This window comes from Nilaparvata lugens, chromosome 3 (genome assembly GCF_014356525.2).
Source record: "Nilaparvata lugens isolate BPH chromosome 3, ASM1435652v1, whole genome shotgun sequence".
Taxonomy (NCBI): domain Eukaryota; kingdom Metazoa; phylum Arthropoda; class Insecta; order Hemiptera; family Delphacidae; genus Nilaparvata; species Nilaparvata lugens.
This window is the reverse complement of record NC_052506.1, coordinates 42294831-42307091: the sequence shown is the minus strand read 5'-3', so window position 1 is coordinate 42307091 and position 12261 is coordinate 42294831. Positions and strand designations below refer to the sequence as shown.

The 12261-nt window shown below is 35.5% G+C and overlaps 1 protein-coding gene across 1 annotated transcript in view; it reads right to left on the bottom strand.

Moving 5' to 3' along the window:
• The window catches only part of LOC111043627 (dolichyldiphosphatase 1), a 42464-nt gene extending 30759 nt beyond the window's left edge, over positions 1-11705 (bottom strand). Inside the window, exon 1 of the mRNA XM_022328623.2 lies at positions 11550-11705. Coding sequence (XP_022184315.1) covers positions 11550-11649 — 100 coding nt within the window. The 5' untranslated portion in view covers positions 11650-11705. The remainder of the gene's footprint in view (positions 1-11549) is intronic.
• Positions 11706-12261: the final 556 nt, after the last annotated feature.

The following is a 12261-nucleotide window of genomic DNA, read 5'->3' as shown; positions in this document are numbered from 1 at the left end:
TGGAATCCTTATTAAGAAGCTTGCGGGTATGGACTTGGTGAACGAAGTGCTTGTGACCCTCAGCTCCTACTTGACTGGAAAAAACAGATCCTACCCATTGGAGGTGCTTTCTCAAAGCCTATACGGGATGATCATTCAAATTCAAATGGGTTTTATTGCCGTGAACAAATACATGTTATTGACAAAGTCATCAGGTAAACATACATACATCATACATACATTTCACATACTCAAAAACAGAGAAATATTATCACAGCAAAAAATTCCGGTACTTAGTTTCTTCACAGTTATAACAGTCATATTTTTAATTGACAATAACAATAATAATAGACGTTAAATATTAAAATGAAATTTCAGCTGTCAAAATCTCAATCGAATAAAAAGCCCTATCTTTGAATAGTTTGGAAATTGCGCATTTGAACGATCTAGAATTTTTATTACATTTTTAATGTCAGTCAGTTTATTAAATAATTTTATTCCGGTATATACATACATCTTTTGCGTTTTGGAGAGTCGTACCTCTGGTCTGAGGCCCGGTATTTGATTACGCTCTCTAGTAAAGTGCTGATGTACATCGCATCTAATAGTTTCAGATTATCTTTGATAAATGTCAGAGCCTGCAGCATGAATACAGGGCAGAGTATGGTTTATAGGGTTTCATAAGGGATGTATGAGGGTAGATCATTTATATATACTATAAACAGTACAGAGCCCTGAGGGACTCCTCCTGAGACCTTCTTACAATCAGATGTCTGCTTACCTATTTTCACATACTGGAATCTATCAGAGAGACATGAAAAGTGACAACTAATTACCATTCAATCCATATAAGTGCAGTTTTTCTACAAATTGCTTATGTGGGACAATATCAAAGGCTTTGCTAAGGTCTAAAAGCAGTGCACTAACCTCTTCTCCATTTTCAAAGCCATCAATAATAAAAGACACAACACTTTCAACTGCTTTAGTAGTGTTCAAATTATGTCTAAACGCAAACTGCGCTGACTAAAACAAAATATTTCTCAATTTGGAATTTTATTGCGCCTTCATTATCTTGGATATGACAGGTACCAGAGAAATTGGCCTATAATTATTAATGTTGGTCTTATCTCCTTTTTCGTATACTGGTACTGTCAAAGTGACTTTCAAGCAATCTGGATACACCCCTACTCTAAGAGCCCAATTTTTAAGGAATGTTAAAGGTTCTATTATAGCATCTATGATATTTTCCTCAAAACAAAATTAGATAATCAAAAAATATCCTCTGTTTTGGAATTATTGAGTCTTGAAACAATCGTACAAATGACATCTGGTTCAACCACACACCACACAAACGGCTGTTGATTGGTCTGAGGCTTCAACCTAGATACAGATAGAATATCGATAGAACTAACATTGTTGCAATTATCACTCTTTAGTGAAATCATATTAGAGATTCCTGCGCAAAAATCATTGAACTCTTTAGCAGATAAAGGTGGTTCAGATTGTGACTTATTCTTTGGTAGCCACCCTGTTTCATTATTTATAACCCTCCAGGATGCTTTGCACATATTATTAGATTTCAATATAAAATCATCATTTGCCTTTCTCCTAGCCAAATCTATTTGATATCAATGATTGATAGAGCTGTTTCAAATCATTTTTTATGATTTTCTAATAGTTCAGAATTGGTCTTGAATTTCATATGGCTAAAGTCTAATAGTGTTCTATTATTATTCAACTGAGGAGTGTAACAGCTCTTTCCACTGCTATTTTTTGACCATTTTTATTGAGGTTGATTTTTCTAGTTTTAAGAGGACAACATCTTTTGAAATTATCAGACAAAACCTGCATAAAATTATTGAATGCTAAATATAAATTGTCTGTCACAGGAATCAGTGATGGGACCCCTACTCTTCATGGTCATGATCAATGCTCTTGGGCTCCTTGGGCCTGTGTTGATGTTTGCGGATGACACCACAACCTATATGAAAGGACGGACGCGGAAAAACAGGATTACAGGTTCAGAGAATTGTGATTTGAGAAAGATAGAATGAGGGGAAAACCCAGCAACCCAGAGTGGTAAAACTCCTGGGAATTGTCATTGCCTCCAATTTGACATGGACAAGCCACATTCGTTGAGCTTGCTCCAGGCTGGCATGGGTCAATAATACCTGCTGCGTAGACTGAGAACACGAGTGTATTCCGATTAGCCCAGGTGTTCGATTATCCCAGGTGCTCGATTAGTCCAGGTGTTCGATTATACCAGGTCGGACTTTCCCGATTAGACCAGAACCTGGTATAATCGAAGCATTCTGTCTCGATTAACCCAGTAGTTCGATTATACCAGATCATCTAAACGATACCTGGTCTAATCGAGTCACAGGACCTGGTATAATCGAGACGTGGGCTAAACGAGACGGAATGTTTCGATTAGCCCAGTAGTTCGATTGTATCAGGTGTCATATATACTATAATAGCAGAAGCACGAGTTGTTATATATATAAAGTACAGTCCGTAGCTACGCTACCATAAAAATAGAGCCCGCCCGGCTGAAGCCGATATCTTTATTGTCAATGCCTCTTCTAAATCTGAATATTCAAGAACATTTTTGAAAATTGGCTCACTTAACAAATGATATTTTGTGATTCGAACAATCACAATTGATCCGTTTTCAAAAGACAGCTTTGGAGATAATCTCAAACTGACTCAGATAACGTCGACTTGCCTTATCTCGGGAATTGTATTGATTGACTTTTGGCAACCTGTGGCGTTCTTCAGTTGTCATAACAACAAATTCAAATTGACCTCTTCTAGCTTGTTTTACGTGGAGTGGGTTTTTCAAACTAAAACAGCCTACCCAATAAATCCTTACACCATCCTCAATCAGGGGCTTCCTTCTTCTTTCGTCTTGATTGCCCTCTTGACGCTTCCTTCTCATCCCTCTTATAATTCTCCTACTCCCAATCACATCATACTGAGACTTCATCTTAAAAATGTCTTTGAGTAGAGTAATACGTACCTGAGCGAGTCGAAACAATTTGATTCTAGGCATGGAAACAGATATTGATGGTTTGAAGGAGGGCCTTATTAACAACGCAGTTATAGATATTGCTATTGATCTTCACGCCACTTTGGTTGATATCTGTGATAAAGTCTCAAATGAAGCAGTCATTGATTTAATCCCTTTGATCACTTCGCTTTTGAACAATTACGACGCTGCACTAAAGGTGAATTCTGATTTGAAGAACATGCTAAACGATGTGAATTTTGAAAAAGAGGCTCTGATAGAGAGGTTGAGAATTGAAAGGGAAAACAGAACTATGATATTTGAGGATTCATTGTCCAATGAAAAACAGGCGGAGAGTGAAATCTGCGCTCTGAAATTGAGAGTGAAAGACTTGGAGGAAGCAGTGCATTCATTTAAATTGGAGATTGCCTCAAAGGAGGAGATAATAAAGTTATTGGAAGCTGATTCGAAGCTGATTCATCGATGTTGGATGTGGAAGAAATTGATTGTAATACATCCACACACAATCTACATTCTGCAGGCTCTTTCATGAAGCCTAGAACGACTTTCAAAATGGTCCATGTATCGCCTCCGAATCCACTGATCACAAGAAATCGTTTTTCAATTTTAGCTGACAGTGAAGTGTTATCATCACCACCAGAGTCTGGACAGAGAAATTTCCGAGTGAGAGCTCAAGTTCATAGATCTCCCCTCAACCAACCGAAATTGAAAAAAATAGGAAATCGCTCTGCCTGTAAAAAAGGAAAAGTGGTTGTTCTGTCGGACAGCCAGGGAAGAGACATGCACAAGTACCTGAATAATCTTGACGATTTCGATGTATTCGTTCATTGTCTGCCTGGAGCAAAGATGAAACAAGTGATTAAAAGAGGTATGGGTTTTATTGAGGATTTAAAAACGTCTGACTACGTATTTATCATGACAGGCTCAAATGACTTCGGTAAATATGAACCCGGATATCTAACCGTGATGCAGGGTCTGGATTTGATTGAGTCTGCTGACATTGGAACAAATATTATAGTAAGTGCCATACCATCTCGCTTCGATTCACCTTCTCTCAATGACGACATCTGCTTCACCAACACGGCTATTCTAAATAGAACAATCAAATATAAAGGAAATTCATCAATTAAAAACAGTGATGTGAGCAGCACACTGGTGCGTCATCATTTCACCAGAAAAGGACTTTATTACAAAAATTCGACAGAGTACTGGGAAAGACTATGAGTGACTATGTAAATAATAACTATAAGCAGAGTGTAGGGTGTGGTTTATATGATTGTTCTGTGACCATCACGAATGAGGTTAGTATTGTTGGCCCTGAATCACCTGTATAGACCACCCGTAGAGTCACACCTAATCCTGTTACTCCCATTCAGTTCCAGCAGCCATCCTCTCTCATAGAATTTCAAAATCATGTGACCCAGTCTCCCTCTCAAATTCTCCTTTCTGAGATGAATTCCTCAATCTTGTCGCGGTTGTCAGACAACCTACAATCACTTGATGAGAACAATTTTTTAGACATTCCTATATCAGGTATGTTCCTGAGCGAAACATTGTAAATTCTCTCAATGAAAATACTGATATCGATTGTTACAGCAATAGTAATCGTGATGGGATTGAGGGGGTCAATTCGGATAAATTTATTGGCGATTCCAGAGGAAATTCAAAATTCAGAGTGGGCTTCCTGAATATACAAGGAATTAATAAAAAGCATGTAGTTTTGAATGAGTTTGGGAATGATAATGATTTTCATGCTCTCTGCTTGAGCGAGCACTGGTGTAAGATGGACGATATTCCTTTTCATAAAGTAGATGACTATGTTCTGGTTAATAGTTATTGTACAGAAAATTACAGTCATGGAGGAGTTTCAATCTATGTTAGGCCGGAGCTAGTACCAGATAGCAATTGTTTAGATCTAAGTTGTTTCAATTGTGGAAAAAATTTTGAAGTTACTGGTATATCTTTAGATAAACTGAAATTAGCTCTAGTCTCTATATATAGATCACCCTTGGGCGATTCTAGTGTTTTTTTAGAAGGGCTTGAGAATGTATTAAATTTCTTTAGTAGACCCAGATGGAGAAACTATAGTATTGTATTCGGAGGTAATCTTAACTCCGATCTTGATATTGTTCAGGACAAAGCAACTGTACATGAATTTAAGAATTTACTAAGGCAGTTCAATTTGGCCTGCCATAATAATAAGGCTACCAGAGGTTCTGCATGTTTGGATAATATCTTTACAAATATCAGGATTGATAGTGTTGCATGTGATGTTCTGGAATTTCCTTTTTCAGACCATGATTGTGTTTGGATTGACTTAAATATTTGTTCCAATACGGACGGTAGAAAGACTAGGAAGACAGTAGTAACTAGGCCAATGACAGATGAAAATCTCGACTTATTTAAGAATTCACTCTCCAATGTAGACTGGAACACATTTGTGCGTGAAACTCATTCTTTGAACTCTGAACAGATATTTAATAGATTTTTCAATATAATACATTATTATTTTAATATGTTCATTCCTGAAAGAAAAATAGTTGTGAATAATCATCAAGGCGCAAAGAAAACAAGAAAAACAAAACTAAAAAACTGGTACACACCGCAATTAGCGAAAATGAAAAACACAGTATTGTTATATTTAGATATTTCAAGGAGAGATAATACTGATGAAGCTAGGAAGGCATATTTAGATATTAGAAGATCATATAAGCAGTTAATTAATAGAGCTAAGAAAACATATAACATTTCTAAAATTGAGTCTACTAGTAATAAGTGCAGAGAAGAATGGAAAATAATAAAATCTGTTCAGGAAGAGGCTCGAAAAGATCCAATTCCATTCACACCCAATGAAATGAATAAGTTTTTCTTGGATGCAGTGATGGATGTTCATGATAAGATTGACCGGCCCAATTTAACGACAATTAATTTATTGGAGCAAAACTTCAATTTCCCTCTTAACCAGGATAAGCCCAAATTCTCATTTTACAAAGTCTCCACACGTGAAGTGCTTGATATAGTACTTAGTTTCAAAGCTTCATCCAGTGTTGATATTTACGGCTTTTCAAGTAATCTATTGAAGAAAATTATTCATAATATTATAAATCCATTCACATATTGTATAAATATATGCCTGAGAGATGGAGTTTTTCCTGAAGTGCTAAAAGTTTCCAGAATTGTACCTGTCTATAAGAAGGGGCCTAAAGATATTCCAGGTAGCTATCGTCCCATCTCATTGGTGCCATGTTTTTCAAAAGTCCTTGAGACCATAATGCATAGGCAGTTATATGAATATCTTCAAGAGCACAATATTATAAGTAATACTCAGAATGGATTTGTTAAGGGTAGGTCAACTACTGGAGCCATGGATGCTCTTGTCAAGAATATTCTGAGCGCTTTTGAAAATAAAGAGTATGCTCAGGTGACCTTTTGTGACCTGAGCAAAGCTTTTGATTGTGTTGTGCACTCTCTCTTACTGGATAAATTGAAATTTTATTGTGTTTGTGGAGCAGATCTTAGCTTATTTAAAACTTATCTGGTGGGACGTAGACAAGTGGTGTGTATTGGAGATAAGAGATCAGATGTAGCATGTGTAAAATTCGGTGTCCCACAGGGATCAGTTCTCGGGCCATTGCTTTTTATTCTTATGATAAATGACCTTCCTGCTGTTCTAAATTGCCGATCAATACTGTATGCTGATGACACAACATTTATCAATAAATGTACTGACCTTCAAAATCTTAAAAATCTAACTGAGACCACTCTGATGCAAGCAGCGACATGGTTTAGGGCTAACGGCTTCATGCTCAACGAGAATAAAACACAGACTATGCACTTCACCCTTAGAGGTGGCTTAGATTGTGTGGATGCAATAAGCGATGTAAAATTTCTGGGGATATTCATTGACAGATATTTGACTTGGGAAGCTCATATTAATTATATATCAAGCAAACTTTCAAGAGTGATTTATCTGATCAGACAACTGAAAAATCATGTTCCAGATAATTATTCAAGATCGATATATTTTGCCTTTTTTCAGAGTATTGCAACATATGGCATACTACTGTGGGGAAATAGTAGTCATGCAGAAAATATTTTATTATTGCAAAAGAAGGTGGTCAGGGTTTTAACTGATTCTCATAGACTAGCACACTGTAAGCCTCTTTTCGTCCAGCTTAGAATAATGACAATAGTGAATTTTTACATATATACTGTATCGTTGCATGTTAAAAAAAACTCATTCAATTTAAAATTAAGGCATCAAACTCATAGCTATAACACAAGAAATTGTCATAGGATTGATATTCCCTATCATAGGTTATCCAAAACAGCCAAAAGTTATGATACATTTGGTATAAAAATTTGCAATAAATTACCTACAGATTTAATATCAGAGACAGAAAAGAAATTTAAGACGAGATTATTGAATTGGCTTGTGATAAATCCTTCTTATAGTGTTGAAGAGTTCTTTGAGAGTGAAATAATTGTTGCTTAGAGTTAAGAGGTTTCTATTTGTATTTATATATTGTTCTAAAGGCTCAAGTTGTGCTGTAAGGAATATGTTTTGTACATTCAAATGAATATTATTAATGTATTTGAAAAATCCAATTGACTTACAGTTTACTTAGGTACTGTATTATTTTAAGACTCAGTAATGTAGTTTTGTATGTACAATTGCTGTAAAATTTGATTTTATCTTTTGTCTTACTGTAATCAATATTTGACTTTGCCTATTGTTCCAAGAATTTAACGGCAATAAAATCATATTTATTTTATTTATTTATTTAATCCAAAAAAAACATGTATTTAGTGCTTCTATTCAGTTTTTATAAGGAACTTTATCAGACGATGCTTTAAACACATTCTGAGATGAGACACCAATACAAATCCTAATCGAGAAAGTTTTTTATTTCTAGGGTAGGAAAGTTTTAAGAGCGAAGAAGTTGTAGATAAAGATCTAATCTTCATTTTGTATCTGAGACTTTTTCTCCAAGATGGATAGTTTTTTTTGTACTGGCTTATACAATTGAGACATGCCCATGTCTCGATTAGACCAGTTCCTGTGTCTCGATTAGACCAGGTCCTGTGTCTCGATTAGACCAGGTATCGTTTAGACGACCTGGTATATTCGAAGTGCTGGGCTAATCGAGACGGAATGCTTCGATTAGCCCAGTAGTTCGATTACATCAGGTCCTGTGTCTGGATTAGACCAGGTTTCGTTTATACCACCTGGTACAATCGAACTACTGGGTTAACCGAAGCATTCCGTCTCGATTAGCCCAGTAGTTCGATTGTACCAGATTTTGGAGCTTCATTGTAGAATAGGATCTGATATAATCGAACACCTGGTCTAATCGAGACAATCCCTGAGAACACTTCTCAGCAGAAAAGATTTGTGATGTTCAAAAAACTAGAATATTTGTTTTATCCTCAAATATCTTTCAACTTCAGTTTGTTTACTACCTGACTGCTTGTGAAGTCGTTCATTAGCAATATGGACAAAAAGGAGCCAAGAACAGTTTCCTCGCGGCACCCCATGCACCACACATTTCAATTTAGAGGTAGCACCTCTCAGTTTGACCACCTGTCTCAGATTCTCCCAATATTATTTATAGCTCAATATCTATCAATCAATATTCTAAGATGGACACCGTCAAAGGCTTTGCTGAGTCGCATAATATGAGGACAAGGGATTTGTCATTCTCAAAAGCACTCTGGATGTGTCAGCCAATGCCACTTGTTGTGGATACTTGGACTATGGTCAATCTTTGTTCGGCTGGTATCACTCACAATCGCTTACTACTTGAAGTTTTCAACCAATCAATCTTGCTTGATGTGCAATGCTCCAGCTGATGAGGAACCTTGATTACAAGAGCTTTAAGACTCGAATCAAGGACTGGTTGAAGAATTCACCAACCTCATCATTCCACTTTGTAGGAATGTTATTTGAGGCTGACAGAAACATAACAAGAATTTAAAGTGACGAATATATTGCTTTTGTTAACAAGACCTTCTTGAAGTTCTACATTTTTTCAACTGAGAAAAGTTTAATACGGTACGACTAAATTATTAATGTGAATTTATTTATTTTTATTTATTGATAATCATTGGATTACATCAATTTTGGGAATAATCCCATTTGACAGATAACTTGTCAGTACTAATACTATAATACATACAAAATAATAAAATATTTATTCAGGTATCAAGTGTCAAATATCATTAAGGATGGTAATGATAGGCTATATATTATATAATATATAAAAAAAATTTTCTTGTAAATTAAATTCTGTGATTGCGTATAGGCTTCTCTCTAATAACATTTTTTTTGACTGCCTGTTTGAATAGAATGACTGATTCAATGTTTCGAATGTCTGTTTTGGCAGCCTATTTTTGAGTCTCATTCCTGAATAAAATGGAGTTTTTTTAAAAGTACATTTCTATGAATTGGAAATATTTCTATTTCGAGTATTATATTTATGATTATCTGTACAAAATTGGAACTTATTGATATTTACTTCAACAAAAAGTACTAGCTGGTAGATGTAAATGGAAGGAAGTGTAAGAATATTAAGGTCTTTGAAAAATGTTTTACATGAGTCCCTTGATCTCAGTCTACAGATGACTCTCAATATCTTTTTCTGCATGATGAAAATTCTACGGCTGTCTACAGAATCACCCCAAAATATTGTGCCGTAGCTTAAGTAAGAGTAAACATATGCATAATAGACGGTCATGTGTTTCTGTCGAGTGAGTTGGAATAAGTTGAAATTACAAAATAGGCTTGGTTCAATTTTTTCATCAAGTTCTTAATGTGCTCCTTCCAGGAAAAATTCTGGTCGATTACAAGTCCCAAGAATTTAGTTGAGGAGGAGAGTATTAAGCTATTTCTAATGGTTGAAAGGTGAGTCTCGTCTATCCTCGTTTGATTGCGTATGGAACGGAATTGTATAAGGTGTTTTACTGCAATTTAAGGAAAGTCCATTTACTTTAAACCACTCGTTGATTTCTATAAGTGTATTCTTTAACTGAGTTACCAGTGTGATCTGATCAGCGTTTGATGCTATACAAGTTGTGTCATCCGCATACATAATTAACTTTGAATTGGTTGTTGTCTTAGGTAAATCATTAATTTACACCAAAAAGAGCAAAGGTCCAAGGACATATCCTTGTGGTACTCCATTTGGGACCCTGGTAAATGAAGAACATTTTGCAGAAGATGGATCTCTCACACATTGCTTCCTGTTGAAAAGAAAGAAGCGGAGCCATCTTAGAGCTGTGCCTGCTATTCCATAAAAGCTCAATTTTTCTAGCAGGATTTCATGATTTACACAGTCAAAAGCTTTTGAAAGATTGCAGAATATGCCAGCAGCATGCTGCGATCGATCAATTGCAAGTGACATATATTTGACAAAATCATATATTGCTCCAGAAATATCCTTCTCTTTACGAAACCCAAACTGGTTTTCAACCAATAATCCATTATTCTCGAAATGAGCAGTCAACCTAGATACAACCGCCATCTCATATATCTTATGAGAATACAGACAGTATTGCAACTGGTCTATAATTACTCAGATCATTGGGATCTCCTTTTTTAAGAAAGGGTAACACATTAATGTATTTTACAAAGTCAGGAAACACACCATGCTTAAAAGATTGATTAATTAAGAAAGTTAGAGGTTTAATCAATTGGATAGCACATTTTTTCAAAAGGAAAGGAGGAAACTCATCCCAGCCCGGTGCTTTGATTTTCTTTATTAAGGTAAATATATCATGTTCCGTCACCTGAGCAAATGAAACTAAAATGCTGTTCGTTTTTGGTTGTCTGTTACAGTACTCAAATGCAGTTTCCATGTCTGTATTCAAGTTCAATGTGTCGCAAATGTTTGAAAAAATTTATTGAATAAATTTAATGTAGATTCAATTGGAGCATCATTAAATACTCTTGACAATTCCAACTCTTTCCCTCCCTCATGTGTCTCTTGTTCAACTATTTTCCTAGCCATCTTTGTTTTGTTATCAGCCTGACGTATTCTGTTACTGTTGTATAGTCTAATATTTTAGCCTGTCTAATGCACCTATTTAGAATAAGAAGCTTTTGACACAATCCATACGGTAGGTAAATTTTTAAAGCAAGGACAAAGTCTGGTAAGCTACCTGTATTTTCGACACTATCAAATTTCTGATCATGACTTTATGACAAAGAGGTACCTAACGTATGGGCTTTAAGCTTGCAAATTTGCCACAAACATAATGATGTAGGTACCTAGTACCGTCGGAAAGAGGTAAGATGATTGAAACATTAACAACAAGTGGGATGCAAATATATATGATTTATAAAGATATATGCAAATATATATTAAAGAGCTGGAAAGTTCACTAAAATAAAATTGGAGACAAAAAGTTTACATCTACCAATACCAATGTCAAAATAAATGACACCTGTTTTGATAAACATAGCCTAAAAATTGAATAGCAAATTTTTTCATGATAAAAGATTAACAGAGAAAGGATATTAATTATATAATTATGCACATACCTCTAGGATATTCTACAAGTGTTAACTTTAAAGGAACCCAATCTGATTCATCTACGTTGGAATTTTGTGATAAAACAACTTCATCTTCAACGCCAGCCATCTTTCAAGACGGCTAGAATAATAAATAGACAGGGTGGTGGGCTCTATAAATGCCTTAGGCTAAGCCTTGTACACACGTCCGTACAGATTCGCGCGAACAATAAGTATATGTACACATGCCTCGGCATTCACTGTACGTCCTTGTGGACGCGTTCCACGTATGCCTCGGCATATCAAAAAGCTATCTGATTTGCAGACGACACGAAGACATGGTAGATTTTGTGAATTTCCACATCATGACAACAATGGCGTTTTTCCATCATTGAAGATTATGATGATACAAAATGCAGCTGTATCATTTATTTTAATGATTGTATAATAAAATCGAAAATAAAACTTGACAAACGATGTTGGTGGCGGTGGGTTGAACGATTTTAGGTTGAAGTAAGGAAATAAATTGCTACATCACATAAGATATGAGATTGACAATTCAAACTTTATTGGGATGTCAAAACATTATTTTGTTAATATAATGAATCTAATTCAATAAGGTAGTTATTCAAACAAATGATACCATTATGAGGAAAGCAATAACTTTACAAGAACGATTGGCCCTAACTTTGAGATTCTTGGCATTAGGCAATTCATTTGTTGGTTTCCAATATCTATTCCT